The sequence below is a fragment of the Ceratina calcarata genome, unplaced genomic scaffold (assembly GCF_001652005.2).
Source record: "Ceratina calcarata isolate Rehan_Ccalc_2016 unplaced genomic scaffold, ASM165200v1 scaffold551.2, whole genome shotgun sequence".
Classification (NCBI taxonomy): domain Eukaryota; kingdom Metazoa; phylum Arthropoda; class Insecta; order Hymenoptera; family Apidae; genus Ceratina; species Ceratina calcarata.
This window is the reverse complement of record NW_017176693.1, coordinates 1,366,523-1,380,974: the sequence shown is the minus strand read 5'-3', so window position 1 is coordinate 1,380,974 and position 14,452 is coordinate 1,366,523. Positions and strand designations below refer to the sequence as shown.

At 46.8% G+C, this 14,452-nt stretch overlaps 2 protein-coding genes across 3 annotated transcripts in view; one reads left to right on the top strand and one right to left on the bottom strand.

Moving 5' to 3' along the window:
- Positions 1 to 10,357, top strand: part of na (sodium leak channel non-selective protein na) — a 20,081-nt gene extending 9,724 nt beyond the window's left edge. Inside the window, exons 23-50 of the mRNA XM_026816971.1 lie at positions 486 to 619; positions 721 to 906; positions 993 to 1,216; positions 1,294 to 1,568; positions 1,672 to 1,919; positions 2,002 to 2,391; positions 2,542 to 2,733; positions 2,809 to 2,946; positions 3,019 to 3,225; positions 3,347 to 3,543; positions 3,616 to 3,738; positions 3,820 to 3,993; positions 4,161 to 4,340; positions 4,555 to 4,807; positions 4,895 to 5,062; positions 5,181 to 5,389; positions 5,469 to 5,589; positions 5,686 to 5,819; positions 5,900 to 6,065; positions 6,391 to 6,585; positions 6,700 to 6,917; positions 7,008 to 7,231; positions 7,332 to 7,468; positions 7,542 to 7,678; positions 7,753 to 7,909; positions 7,970 to 8,056; positions 8,345 to 8,389; positions 8,807 to 10,357. Coding sequence (XP_026672772.1) covers positions 486 to 619; positions 721 to 906; positions 993 to 1,216; positions 1,294 to 1,568; positions 1,672 to 1,919; positions 2,002 to 2,391; positions 2,542 to 2,733; positions 2,809 to 2,946; positions 3,019 to 3,225; positions 3,347 to 3,543; positions 3,616 to 3,738; positions 3,820 to 3,993; positions 4,161 to 4,340; positions 4,555 to 4,807; positions 4,895 to 5,062; positions 5,181 to 5,389; positions 5,469 to 5,589; positions 5,686 to 5,819; positions 5,900 to 6,065; positions 6,391 to 6,585; positions 6,700 to 6,917; positions 7,008 to 7,231; positions 7,332 to 7,468; positions 7,542 to 7,678; positions 7,753 to 7,909; positions 7,970 to 8,056; positions 8,345 to 8,389; positions 8,807 to 9,205 — 5,318 coding nt within the window. The 3' untranslated portion in view covers positions 9,206 to 10,357. The remainder of the gene's footprint in view (positions 1 to 485; positions 620 to 720; positions 907 to 992; positions 1,217 to 1,293; positions 1,569 to 1,671; positions 1,920 to 2,001; positions 2,392 to 2,541; positions 2,734 to 2,808; positions 2,947 to 3,018; positions 3,226 to 3,346; positions 3,544 to 3,615; positions 3,739 to 3,819; positions 3,994 to 4,160; positions 4,341 to 4,554; positions 4,808 to 4,894; positions 5,063 to 5,180; positions 5,390 to 5,468; positions 5,590 to 5,685; positions 5,820 to 5,899; positions 6,066 to 6,390; positions 6,586 to 6,699; positions 6,918 to 7,007; positions 7,232 to 7,331; positions 7,469 to 7,541; positions 7,679 to 7,752; positions 7,910 to 7,969; positions 8,057 to 8,344; positions 8,390 to 8,806) is intronic.
- A 93-nt stretch (positions 10,358 to 10,450) lies between these two features.
- Positions 10,451 to 13,923, bottom strand: Mcm3 (minichromosome maintenance 3). 2 transcript variants are annotated; one of them, XM_026816967.1, is made up of 11 exons: positions 13,711 to 13,923; positions 13,512 to 13,633; positions 13,231 to 13,439; positions 13,034 to 13,164; positions 12,703 to 12,941; positions 12,379 to 12,621; positions 11,940 to 12,303; positions 11,576 to 11,880; positions 11,334 to 11,484; positions 10,829 to 11,262; positions 10,451 to 10,752 (listed from the first exon to the last, which is right to left on the bottom strand). In XM_026816967.1, exons 1-11 carry the CDS (start codon positions 13,780 to 13,782, stop codon positions 10,554 to 10,556), a joined length of 2,469 nt encoding a protein of 822 aa, XP_026672768.1. In that variant the 5' UTR covers positions 13,783 to 13,923; the 3' UTR covers positions 10,451 to 10,553. The 2 variants fall into 2 exon arrangements, with proteins under 2 accessions (XP_026672768.1, XP_017886777.1); XM_018031288.2 differs by having other exon boundaries at positions 13,521 to 13,633; positions 13,711 to 13,921.
- Positions 13,924 to 14,452: the final 529 nt, after the last annotated feature.

The window sequence follows — 14,452 nt, the reverse complement described above, 5'->3', positions numbered from 1 at the left end:
GGGGGGGGGGGGGGGGGGGGGGGGGGGGGGGGGGGGGGGGGGGGGGGGGGGGGGGGGGGGGGGGGGGGGGGGGGGGGGGGGGGGGGGGGGGGGGGGGGGGGGGGGGGGGCAGACGACGCCGACGCCGATACCACTGCTCATGCTCGCCGCGAATGCATACGCCGTCGGATGAAAATAATTCGGAATCGTGAATCAAAAAATGTTCATTCGCCATGCCGTCAGCTTGTTGTCACTGTCGTTAAACGTTCGTTACACGTTCACCGTTGGAATTGTCGTTACTTCAGACTGAAATGTAGTCTGTGTACGATACGCCGTAAAGGCAGATCCGTCGTCGTCGTCGAAATTTTTAGGAAGAAGGTAGGTCGGTGACTAACTGATTTTTTTTACAATGGGCATACGTGTACTACTGGGAACGATTGCACGAAACGGTGTGCCATGAGACGGTCGACGATTTCTTATCGGTGGACATGGTTGCTCGATCGTAGGCCTCACCATTGCGAACATAATCCCTATTATGATGTTGGGGCGCAAACAGAGCCTCAAGGGGGAACCCGTCTTGGCCGATTACGGACCAGAAGAGTCCCTCAATGAGAGCGCTGACATAGAATGGGTGAACAAGGTAGCTATTCTACATATCTAACAGTCTCCCGCGTACTTGTGTTCATACGTGACAGCGCAGTGTACCACAGAAACCAATGTTTCGTTTCATTCCGACGGAAGTTATGGGTGAGAAGATTGATGAGATCCTGCGCATTGGTCTCTCTAACTTCCGTTTGCTTGAACACGCCGAGGACTTTTGAAAAAGTTCCGCCACTTCGATACGTCACCTTCGTTTGCGATTTGATCATCACGTTCCTGTTCACCGCAGAGATGCTCGCCAAAATGCACATAAGAGGTATATTGAAGGTAATTCGCGCAACTTTAATTGTTTGCCCGAGGTGCGAGATACGAGACGCGAGACGACGGGCATTTTATCGGGAATCGCGTTCCAGAGGGACAAAGCTTACCTGAAAGATCATTGGTGCCAGTTCGACGGCAGCATGGTGGTCATCCTGTGGTTCTCCGTAATTTTACAGATGTTCGAGACGCTCGGTTTCGTCTCGGAGTTCAGTTACGTGTCGATTCTGAGAGCACCGCGACCGCTAATCATGATACGCTTCCTACGTGTCTTCCTCAAGTTCTCCATGCCCAAGGCCAGGATCAATCAGATTTTCAAGTGAGTGGGAAACGGTGTTCGTTTGTCGTAAGTACGATATCGTAGAGCGAATCATACGATCATCCGATGAATTTCAGACGGTCGAGCCAACAGATATACAACGTGACTCTGTTCTTCCTCTTCTTCATGTCTCTCTACGGGCTTCTGGGCGTTCAATTCTTCGGCGAATTGAACAACCATTGCGTTCTCAACACCACGGACTCGAAGCACGTAACTATAAATAGTCTAGCTATTCCCGACACGTTTTGCTCCACCGAACCCGGATCGGGATACCAATGTCCGGAAGGAATGACTTGCATGCGGCTCGACTTCTCCAAGTACATCATGGGATTCAATGGATTCGACGAGTTTGGTAATAGAACCGACTTCGCCGGCGAGTTTTTTCCGGCGATTCCGTTCGCACTTGTAACGCGCGTGTAACGGTAGGTAGTGACAGAAACAATTTCGTTTTACAGCCACGAGTATTTTTACCGTCTATCAAGCTGCGTCGCAAGAGGGATGGGTGTTCATCATGTACCGCGCGATCGACAGTTTACCCGCTTGGCGCGCGGTCTTCTACTTCAGCACAATGATATTTTTCTTAGCATGGCTCGTGAAGAACGTTTTCATAGCCGTGATCACGGAGACCTTCAACGAAATCCGGGTACAATTCCAACAGATGTGGGGCGTTCGAGGGCACATCAGTAACAAGACCGCTTCGCAAGTTAGTAACGTAACTCATAGATACGCATCGTCGGCGTCGAAGCCACGCGCGCGCGATCATCGTGACGATGTTCATTCATCAGATATTGACCGGAGACGACAACGGGTGGAAATTGGTGACTTTGGACGAGAACAAGCACGGTGGACTGGCCTCTCCGATTTGTCACGCTATACTACGATCGCCACAGTTTCGCATGGTGGTGATGTGCGCAATTCTCGCGAACGGCATCACCACCGCGACGATGAGCTTTAAACACGACGAGCAACCGAGGCACACGTACTACGACAACTATTACTACGCCGAGATCGCGTTCACGGTCTTCTTGGACCTGGAGACGTTGTTCAAAATCTGGTGCCTCGGGTTTCGCAGCTATTACAAACACTCGATTCACAAGTTCGAGCTGCTGTTGGCAATTGGTACAACCATACACATCATTCCGTTCTTCTATCTTTCTGGATTCACGTATTTTCAGGTTTCTATATCAACTTTCGTTCAGCCCTAAAAACAAAAAAAAAAGAAAAAGAAATAGAGCACAGAACAAATTAAGATATGTTAAAAGGATGAGACGGGGGGGAATCGAGGGGAAAATGACAAACTGACGTGGTCGTTGTTTTGCAATTAGGTTCTCAGAGTAGTCAGATTGATTAAGGCATCGCCGATGCTTGAGGATTTCGTCTACAAAATTTTTGGTCCCGGGAAAAAGCTGGGCAGCCTGATCATTTTCACCATGTGCCTGCTGGTCATATCATCCAGCATTTCTATGCAGCTTTTCTGCTTCCTCCGCAACTTCACCAAATTCGAAACATTCCCAGAGGTAACTTGTATCGCTTGTCGCGCTGTAAATCAAACGAGCGGATCGAAGGAAACGTGTATACGAACATACTTTCAGGCGTTCATGTCCATGTTCCAAATCTTGACCCAAGAAGCTTGGGTGGACGTTATGGACGAAACGATGATGAGGACACACGAGACGATGGCACCGCTCGTTGCTATGTATTTCATTTTATATCATCTGTTTGTTACGCTGGTACGTGATTAAATTGCTCGCTAGTGCTTATCTAACAAATCTTCGTTCTAACGAACGAGAGACACTTCTCAGATCGTGTTGAGTCTGTTCGTCGCCGTGATCTTGGACAATCTCGAGTTGGACGAAGACATCAAGAAGTTGAAGCAGCTGAAATTCCGCGAGCAAAGCGCGGAGATAAAGGAAACCCTGCCATTCAGATTGAGAATCTTTGAGAAGTTCCCGGACAGTCCTCAAATGACCTGTTTGCACAAAGTGCCGTCTGACTTTAATCTGCCGAAGGCAAGTACCCGTCCCGAGTCAGAAATCTCAACCACAGACCCCTACCTCCCCCCCCCCTTCCCCTCACATCCGCGTCCGCTGCTGGACATTGAATAACGTGGCGTACGTGACGCGTTGCCAGGTACGCGAAAGCTTTATGAGACAGTTCGTTTTTGAAATGGAAACCGACGAGAACGAGGGCGTAAAGAAGATCAATGAGACGTTCGACTCGAAAATGATCTACAGGAAACAACGTCCAGTAAAGATTCTGAACGATCCACCGAAAGTGAGAAACGTTGCGACCAGCCTGAAGAAAGCAGCTGTTACTTACATCATAAAGCGAGTAGAAAATATTCGGCTTCTTTCTACGTGTAACATCGTGTTGTAACGGACGTTCTTAATTAATTTCAGTGACTCGAACAATCAAAGATTGTTGCTAGGCGATTCTGCTATGATACCGGTGCCGGGTAAAGGTCTTCTAAAGTCACAGGGCACGATCAGTAGTACCAAGCAATTGCGTCTCGATCAGAAAAAGTACAATTCAGTTGACAATTAAGAACGAAGAACGAATCGATAATTGAAAGCTGACTGATGGAAATAATCGTGTTGGGACAGGTCGATTAGGAGAAGCGTTCGTAGCGGATCGATCAAGCTGAAGCAAACGTACGAACATCTGATGGAGAACGGTGATATCGGAGGTATAAACAGAGTTAGCTCTTCTCGCAGTAGACCGCATGATTTGGACATTAAACTGTTGCAAGCTAAGCGACAACAAGCCGAGATGCGAAGGTAAGACGTTCCAGTTTCCCTTCCACCGGCTTTTACCCACTCACTCACTCACACACACACACACACACACACACACACACACACACACACACACACACACACACTTACTCTGTTCTTTCTTGGATCGAACTGCTTCTTTTTATCACTCTTGCATTGCACTTGCGTAGAAACCAACGGGAAGAAGATCTGCGAGAGAATCACCCGTTCTTCGACACCCCGCTGTTCGCGGTGCCGCGGGAAAGTAAATTCCGTAAGATTTGTCAGTCGCTCGTTTACGCGAGGTACGACACGAACGTGAAAGATCCGTTGACGGGTAAAGAGAGGAAGGTTCAATACAAAAGTTTGCAGTGAGTGGTTCAAACTGTAACAATGAAGAGCTGCGTGGCTCAGCTCGACTCCACGGAATACGATAAAGACTCGTTATCTGTTACCTGTGTCGTCCCTGAGTTGCGATTCGACGCGACGCAAACGAGCCAAGATAAAAAGTCTTTATCGTACACCGGTGGTACAACGTTAAACAAAAGGGTAACACAGCGAAGCATGATAACACGGCATTCGTAGCAACTTCCTTGGGTTGGTCACGTACCTCGACTGGGTGATGATCTTCGCCACGACGATGTCCTGCATCTCGATGATGTTCGAGACGCCGCAGTACCGGGTGATGGAAGTTCCCGCGCTGCAGATTACGGAGTACGGTTTCGTGATCTTCATGAGCGTCGAACTGACGCTCAAGATCCTTGCGGACGGACTCTTCTTCACGCCGAAGGCCTACATCAAAGATGTAGCTTCCGTCCTAGACGTTTTCATCTACGTCGTACGTCTTTTTACACGCATAGACATCGTACTCTCGGCCGAATTTCCCCCCAGTCGAATTGAAGTGTAAAAAAGATCTGACCACCAGGTGAGCCTGGTGTTCCTCTGTTGGATGCCGAGGAGGGTACCGCCAAATTCCGGTGCGCAGCTTCTCATGATCTTGCGTTGCGTCCGACCGCTAAGAATCTTCACTCTCGTCCCGCACATGAGAAAAGTCGTCTACGAATTGTGCAGAGGTTTCAAGGAGATCTTGTTGGTAAAGAATTCGATCGGAGTCTCGACTCGTTGTGTTCAATGACAGTCGAGACGTAGACACGTGTGCACACACACCTCCGTTCGTTCAGACACAAAAGTTTTCATGACAAGTTTTTTAGGTGTCCACTCTGTTGATTTTGCTGATGTTCATATTCGCGAGTTACGGTGTGCAGCTTTACGGTGGTAGATTAGCACGTTGCAACGATCCGACGATACTGAAACGGGAGGACTGCGTCGGGGTGTTCATGAGGAGGGTCTTCGTGACCAAAATGAAGATGAAGCCTGGCGAAAACGAGAGCTATCCATCCATACTAGTGCCGCGCGTCTGGTAGGATTTACAGATGAAATCGTCGGGACTCGGAGATCGATGGTCAGAACGGCCCTGAGTACATAGATGGATGTTTCAGGGCCAATCCGAGGAGATTCAATTTCGACCATATCGGTGACGCACTGATGGCACTCTTCGAAGTGCTCTCGTTCAAAGGGTGGCTCGACGTTAGAGACGTTCTCATAAAAGCCCTCGGTCCTGTAAGTGATCCGCGAGCTCGCGAAAACAATGAAACGAACACGGGGGCACGTTCAGCCTAAGGGACGACGAACATGTATGATTAGGTAATTTTTTAGGTCCATGCCGTTTACATCCACATCTATATTTTTCTGGGTTGTATGATTGGTTTGACTCTGTTCGTCGGTGTTGTAATCGCCAATTATTCCGAGAACAAAGGGACCGCGTTGCTCACCGTCGATCAAAGACGATGGTAAAGTTTTGATCAATCAACACCGGTTCGACCGGCCTTTACGTAAGCATAAACGATTTGATTTATTATCATTGAAATAGGTGCGATTTAAAGAAGCGATTAAAAATCGCGCAACCGTTGCATTTACCGCCTAGGCCGGATGGAAAGAAGTTCAGAGCGTCCATTTACGATATGACACAGAACATCTATTTCAAAAGATTCATCGCGGTGACGGTGCTCGTAAACAGTGGCCTGCTCTGCGTCTCCGTGAGTTTCATATCATTTTTTACCCATTCCCGTGACACTTACGCGAAAACAACACACAAGAAAACTTGACGACACCGTTGTTAAATATTATTGACACACACACGCGCACGCACGCACGCACGCACGCACGCACGCACGCACGCACGACGAGCGCGCGCGCGCGCGCGTACACTACTCTCTAAAGACAATAATTGAATGACTGTTACTTTGAATCATTTGTTCCTTGCCGGCTACCATTAGACCGTGGTAAAAGTAAACTCGATACCTACATGCGTCGTTTGTGTTTTAATCTTTTTTTTATCCCTTTTTCTCCTCCCCCTTCAAGTGGAGAAGCGAGGAGGAACTCACGAAAGCGCTCGCTAGGGCGTCCGCGTTTCTGACTCTGATCTTCGTCATGGAAGTGATCATGAAAAATATTGCTTTTACACCACGTGGCTATTGGCAGTCCAGAAGAAACAGATATGATTTGCTCGTGACAGTCGTCGGTGTCGTTTGGATCGTCATGCATTCCACAATGAAGGTAATGTATCGTCAGCGAACCGATTTCAGTGTTCAATACAAAGGGACACGTTTGAACAGGCATTAGAGACATTAGGAGAACGATCATTTACGGGAATGTATACCTTTCTTGCAGTACGATTTGACATACGTGATCGGGTTTATGGTCGTGATCCTTAGATTCTTCACCATCACCGGGAAACACACGACCCTGAAAATGTTAATGTTAACGGTCGGAGTGTCCGTCTGCAAAAGTTTTTTCATTATATTCGGCATGTTTCTTCTCGTTTTCTTTTACGCGCTTGCCGGCACGATCATCTTCGGGACCGTCAAGTACGGCGAAGGCATAGGCAGGTAAATAATAAAACCGGGGAGGAGGACAGCGGGAGGTAGTCTCCCGAAATCACGAAATTGATCGGATCTCGAATAATTGTACGAATTTAGGCGTGCCAATTTTGAATCGCCCGTCACCGGCGTCGCGATGCTATTCCGTATCGTCACGGGGGAGGACTGGAATAAGATAATGCACGATTGCATGATACAACCGCCGTATTGCACCCCGGCTGCCAATTATTGGGAGACCGATTGCGGCAACTTTCATGCTTCCTTAATTTACTTCTGTACCTTCTACGTGATCATCACTTACATCGTGTTGAATCTCCTGGTGGGTAAGTACCGTTGCGACTCGCAGTCGAATCTCACGCGTAATTCTGGTCGAATCACCGTACACACGCGTTAACGCGTAAACCGTAAACCTCTTCGCGACAGCTATCATCATGGAGAACTTCTCGTTGTTCTATTCCAACGAGGAGGACGCGCTGTTGTCCTACGCCGACATCAGGAACTTCCAGAACACTTGGAACGTGGTCGACAACCATCAGAAAGGTTTCATACCAGTGAAGCGGGTACGCTGATAACAAGTCACGAGCCGCGCGGCCGTTCCTGCATCGGCTATAATGATGCATCAGTTTGTTTTAGGTGAAGTTTATTTTACGGTTATTGAAAGGCCGACTGGAGACCGATCCGCAGAAGGATCGAGTGCTCTTTAAGCATATGTGCTACGAGCTGGAAAAGTTGAACAACGGCGAAGACGTCACCTTTCACGATGTCCTCAAGTGAGTAAAATATATCTTTCGATCGCGTTCGTTTTCCAATCCGACGTATGTATCTATCCGCAATTTACTCTCAGTATGCTGTCCTATCGTTCCGTCGAGATTCGAAAAGCTTTGCAGCTCGAGGAACTGTTAGCGAGAGAGGAGTTCGAATATATAATCGAGGAAGAGGTGGCAAAGCAGACCATAAGAAATTGGCTAGAAGGTTGTCTAAAGAAGATACGTGCAAGCGGGGTGAGTTCGAGGATGGATGATTCGAAGCGAGTTAACACTGACCTTTGACTCACGTTGCAGAAGCAGCAGAACAGTCTCGTGGCAGGCCTCCGCGCGAATTCCGAACAACAACAACAGCAACAATTACAGCCTCAGCCTCAGCCTCAAGCTCAGACACAACCACAGGCGCAACCACAACCACAGACGCTGCCTCAATCTCAGCCGCAACCTCAACCACAGCAACAGCAACAGCAGCAGCAGCAGCAGCCGCAATCTCAGCAACAGTCGCAACTTCAGCCGCAGCAGCAGCAGCAGCAGCAGCAGCAGCAGCAGCAACAGCAACAGCAACAGCAGCAGCACCAGCACCAGCACCAGCAGCACCACCAGCAGCACCAGCACCAGCACCAGCAGCAGCAGCAGCAGCAGCAACAGCAGCAACAACCGCAGGAACAGGAGGAGAAGGGCAAAGAAGTGGCCAAGGAAGAGGAGATAGAGACGAAGGTAAGTAGCGAAAACGAGTTTTAAGGATGTATGGGCTATACATATATTTAAACAATGCTGGCATGTTGAATTTGTTATTATACATTCCTATTACTATTAAAAAGCTAAAATTATAGTGATTTCAAATTTTTCATAGGTAATAGTATCATCTACAACTTTTACTTAAAGCATTTTTCAATATTTTGAGAAAAAAAAAATTTTCGATTTTTNACGCTGGAGAATGGTCGGATTTTGTCAACATCAATAAAATGCCAAATAATCATACCTAACTCATTAAATATCGAAATTAGAAGAAAAATGCACTATTTTTAATTATAGGAAATGCGTTTTTCTAAGGTACATAAACTTTTGGTAATGACCATATAGCCAATACATCCTTAAATGACTGTGTGCTCACGTCGTGTTCTAATTTTGGAGCAGGAGGAGGCGAGGCCCAAACCGAAGAAACCGATGGTACTTCCGAGATCCGACAGCATAGGCAGTGGATCGGGAAGAAAATTTTTGACGCCCACACTGTCCGATCCTGCATCGATCAGATCTGAAAAGGACAAAAACGCAGCGGCCAAGAAGAAGAACAACAGGCCACCGCGTGAGCACACTTTCCTACCTAACGTACCGCGCTTGCGTTTCGTCGCAGAGTTTTCTATCCGAGAAATAATCTGCACAGAAACCGCCGAGCAAACCGCGAGACAACAGCGAGAGGCGATCAGTGCGAAGGCGGCTCAAACGAAACCTTGCAGCGTTATGCTGGAGGTTCGCGAATGGTGGAAGGAACAATTGGCGTACAGCAGTGAGTCCAGCGAAGACGAGGTTTAGACGAACCGTGATCTCATTTTTATAGCGAATCATTTTTTCGAAGCGAAACGGTAGTAAGATGATTTATCTTCTACGACTCGATTATTTTTTTATAGACCGTTTTCCAGTGGCGTACGGCTAAGAGAGACGTTATTTTACTACTGCACGAGGGAATTGTTGAGAAATAGGTACTTTCTCGTTCGAGATCGTCGTCCGCGTCTCTGTACGTTCATTTATCGTTTTCCCTCGATGTTTAAGCTTACCATCGCAGACACTCAGGTCCCACGTAGAGTAGTAGTAATCTTTCGTAGATCGTAACGACGTGTTTCTTGAGGCGATCCGTTGATCACGTTACACACATATTTTGTGCTCGTTATCGGTGTTGAAGTATTATAAAATTTCTATAGAACGATAATATAGAATTGTGTAGTAAGTTTTATACATAAAGAAAAAAAGAGAATACATTGATCAAGCTGTGGAAATGGTGGCCGAGATCGTTCTCAAAGTGCGAACAAGAATGTGTACAATGAATCCAAGTAATCTTCTTTCAGTTACGCTTTCGCTGTGAAAAGTTTGGTCGTATAAAAGGTGTGACGTGTGAAAATGATCGAACTCGAATCTTATTAATTTGTGAGAGTAACATTACGTCCCAAAGGCCTGCATTATAAATTTAAGAAAGTTACGATTTTAATACCGACAATTGTTAAGCTTTTTACAGCTTATTGTTAATGTCGTAGAGAAAAAGAAGAATCCATCGAATATTGTGGACGATCATAAAATTGGATGTTAGGTAACAGATTTTTTATAACTTGCTGGGCGAACTGTGAAGGTTCCGTATGGTCGAGTTGATAAGAAGAAATTTGTGCCGGCTGGTATACTTGAGAGGAAGTTTTTCTCTAACCATGAAAGCGTGCACGAAGGCGTGCCTTCGGTATACGCGTACATGAATGAGACGGCACGATTATTATATTTATATCCGTGTGTCGAGTTAATTTTATATAAGTACATGTATACAACGCAACGCGCGTACGTACAAATTGGGAAACTTAGAGGTGTAATCGGTACCGTTTCCGGGTACTGTAATGAATGTTGATCATTGTTGTTAGTTTACGTGCCAACGTTACGCTGTACCGTAATGCGGAGAGATAATAAATGTTGATAGATACAATTATATTGAGCCGTATCGGAATATTTTATTTCAACGAGAACGGACAAACCTCGATAATAATCGATCGGCATAAAATATAAAATGTATAAAACCGATTGTTCGTATAAAAAGTATAATTTATTGAGAGGAAGAATACTGTCTAGATTCTCACGACGCACGTTGTACGTCGAGCGCGAGAAAGCAAGACGACAGACTTACAGTTTACATCAGGAAGATATTATCGTCCGCGGCCATAATTTGATTTGCATCGGACATTTTAGTAATTGCTGCGGTAATTTCGCTCGACGTGAACTCCTGAGTCTGTTCGCTGTTGATATACTCCCGTACTCTCGACAACGATAACGACTGCGCTCTTTCCCGTTGGAACAGCTTATGGAGAAGCGTTCGGAACACCTTGAATCTGAAATAACGTGATGAAAAGAGTAATCGACGCGTTGAATAAAGGAGAAGGCGAGAATATAAACTGAAACTCGCACCTCTCGTCGGTGATAGTTGCGGAGGTTCCTGGCAGATCGTCGGCGCGGTCGGAATCGACGTGACGCGACGAACTCGTTTCGGCCGGTTTCCTTTGGGATCTAGTGATCCTGGTCGCAGCCTCGTCCACGTGGCTGTCGTCATCGTCGCCGCTGTCGAAACTGTACGGATCCTCTTCACCCGTCGCCGTCGTCGCCGTTCTCCTCGTACGTTTCGTCCTCCTCTCGGCCTGATCGTCACCGGCGCTTCCCTCGCTGTCCTGCCGTCTTCGTTTCCTCTTCTCCTTCTCCAACACTCGTTTGAAGTAGGCGAACTCTACCAGTTCTATCGCTGCGTGAGCGTCTTCCTCGGTGACGTTTTTCGACAAACGCGCCTTCGCGTGCGCGGTTGCCAATCGAATCAAGGTTTCCAACGTACGGGCCGTCACTGGTTGAGTCTGGAATCAATGACGAACGTCGATGGAACGAAGGATTCGATTGATCAGTGTTAAAAAAAGGATGCGCGTACCCTGGCCACGTCGGAATCTATCGACTCCTCCGAACGGAGTTTCGAATACTCAGCGGCGATCACTTTGCTAGCTTCTTCCGTAAGCTTCGGTTTCATGCAGCGAGCTATGTGGATGTACTTCCTCATAAAGTTTATGCTTAGAATCTGATCGCTGGAAGAAATTGAAAATGAACTCAATCGATTGCTGACTGTATGCTCGCTATTGATACTGATTGCAGCCTGGGGGAATTGCAAACGTGTACCTTCTCGATCGCAACAAGCCGTGTAACAGAGGATCGTATTTCTGATAAACCTGGGTGTCCGCTCCTTCGGCAAGGATTTGATCCGGATTCTTCGTGGTCAACATGTCCAGTTTGGTGTTCAGCGGCAAAGCATCGCCATCTTGTTCCGTTGCACTTCTATACCTGTGCATCCTAACCACGTGGTCGCTTATTATGTGATCTTGTTCGGAGTCGACGATGTCCAGTATGACGAACAACAGATCGAAACGTGAAAGGAGCGAATCTTGCAAACCGATATTCTCCATCGGTGTTTTATATTGATCGTACTGGAAAAACGTACGCCTGCTCAATTTCTATATCGGGTATAAAACGGAACAGAACTTACTCTTCCGTAGACCGGATTGGCGGCTGCCAATACCGAACAGCGAGCGTTCAGACTGGCATGTATTCCGGCTTTAGCGATGGTCACTTTTCCTTGTTCCATCACCTCGTGTATGGCCGTTCTATCGATGTCCGACATCTTGTCGAATTCGTCTATGCAGATGATTCCGCGATCGGCCAACACCATTGCCCCGGCTTCGAGCCGGCGTTCTCCCGTCTCGTTGTCCATGGTAACGGCAGCTGTCAAACCTACGCCGGACGATCCTCTGCCCGTAGTCGGTATTGCTCTCGGCGCGGTGTACAAGACGTAACGCAGCAGCTGCGATTTAGCGACTGACGGGTCACCGATCAGCAGAACGTTGATATCTCTTTCCGAGGAACCGATCAAATGTTTGTTAATAATCTCCCGTTCGTTACGTCGATTAACACCGCTTCATACCTACCCCCTCAGCCGTGTGCCGTTCGGCAACAATTTCTCCACGCCACCGAGCAGCAAACATAAGATTGCCTTCTTCACGTATTCGTGCCCGTGAATAGTAGGTGCCAGCGACTTGCTGAGTAACTCGAAAATGTCTTTGCAGGGATTGTTCTTGGCGAGCTTTTTACATATCGCAACGTCATCGTGAGAGATAGTTAAATTAGCCTCTTTGCTCAGTTGCATGATATTGTTGGCAATTAAAATGGTCCTGCAGAAACAGAAACGGTATCGACGTTTAAACGATACCCCGACGATTCGAAGGAGACACCGAATCGATAGGTAAACGTACCTAAAAGTTCCCGTCGTATAACCACCTTGTTTACCCGGCATACATCGATAACTCCCAACGATCTGAACCCTGTCCCCGGGCTTACAAAGATCTACCAAATCGTTGTCGCAAACGACGTCTACGCTCCTCGGTAGCTGCCCGGTCGGAGCTTTTTCTGGCATCTCTTGTATAGTCAACGTCTGATAATCCTTGTAGACGGAGAGACCGAACTCTGTCTCCAAGGGATTACCGTCTTCGTCCTACGTTTCAAAAATTGTTATTACTACACAATGCTTGATTCGCTGTCGCATCGAAACAATACGTTTAGTTCAGTTCAGTCGCTGTTAATTACCGTTGTCGGATACACAGCGGACTGGGGGAACGCGTCGAAGGAAGTGAAGTCTGTGTAAGCCCTTTCCAGAACTGTCTTTGTCGTACTGCAATAATGAACGCTTCTTACGACCTTTGGCCACACCAAGGAACCTGGTCGAATTTCAAATTTACACCTGAATCTGATCGATTAAAACTCCTTGATTCGCGTCGACTTACATTTTGTAACGATGCCTTCCACGCACACCAAATTACTTAGATAACGTGACGTGAGCGTTCTTGGTGTGACATGCTTGTTTCCAAAGCTGCCTTCGAACGCTATAAAAAAATCTACGTTTCCCTTTGCGTAATCGGTGTCGATGGTTGCGACGAATTGCTTCAGAGCATTCTGGAAAGCTTGATGTTCTTCAAACGAATTGTTCAATAGGCTGTGGGCGATGAATATTATTGTTAGAAAATGGTGACGAGAACGATTTAGGATAGATTCGTGATTCGTCTACCGCATGCACCTTGCTGCGCGACCAGGATTCTTTCTTCTCAAGTCGTTGACGTTTACGTACAACCTCTGCTTATTTTCTTCGATCATATTTTTAACCAGACTAGTGTAAATACCTTGGTCCTCCTGACGAACAACGCAAAGCGAACAAGAATAATAACGGCGTACCAAATGATCGGCGACGAAACCGTTTGGACACTTACCGTGTCGTCAAGGAAATCCACGTATTCCCTCTGTATCTCCTCCAGCCTTTGATCCCGATCGACCGTATCCATTTTCTTTACTCGCGGATTCCGCTTGCTATTTTCACAAAATATTATTTACACAACACGGCGACTGCGACGTTTGTTGAATGTTTGACCGGCGATGTGCTCTTGGCTTTCATAGCAATTCGCGCGGGAAAGCAAGAAAGCTGCTGCATGCGCTTGCCTGGCGCTTGCCAGCTATGTGCATGTGTTAGTTTCCCCGAGGGGACGAAATTCAAAACGAGTGTTAATAAGTGTACGCTCTGGTGTACGTCTTATCTTTTCAATGCTCGATCAGGCGTTTATAGAATTGTGATCGATATTGTTTGACACGTCAAAATAAGAACAATTTTAACCTACGTCTGGACAAATAGTTACTGATGTAATTTTATTTTGAAATTGAATGTAAAGGGAATGTGAAAATACAGGAACGGTGTAAATTATAAAAATAATAAACGTTATTCGTTCATTGTATCATTTACTTATTATTTAATCAATTATTAGGTTAATTAACATTTTAGAACGTTTTAATTATAATGATTTTGGTGTGGGGGCTGTGTGCAGGGCAGCAGGACTCTCTGGTATCGTCTTATGCGTGGTACGCATGCACATGGCGAGAGCCGTTATGATCTGACTCCGGATTCCAAAACCCTTTGCTCCCATATAATAAAATTTACTGAACCGTTATGATGAGGCAGGT

What these genes read in the sequence shown, in the direction of transcription:
- Mcm3 (XM_026816967.1), bottom strand. Translation starts at nt 13,782, where the DNA reads ATGGATACGGTCGATCGGGATCAAAGGCTGGAGGAGATACAGAGGGAA. An exon ending in CCAATCCGGTCTACGGAAGA is followed by an intron (nt 11,881 to 11,939) that starts GTAAGTTCTGTT and finishes ACGTTTTTCCAG; the next exon opens with TACGATCAATATAAAACACC. An exon ending in GCAACTATCACCGACGAGAG is followed by an intron (nt 10,753 to 10,828) that starts GTGCGAGTTTCA and finishes ACGTTATTTCAG; the next exon opens with ATTCAAGGTGTTCCGAACGC.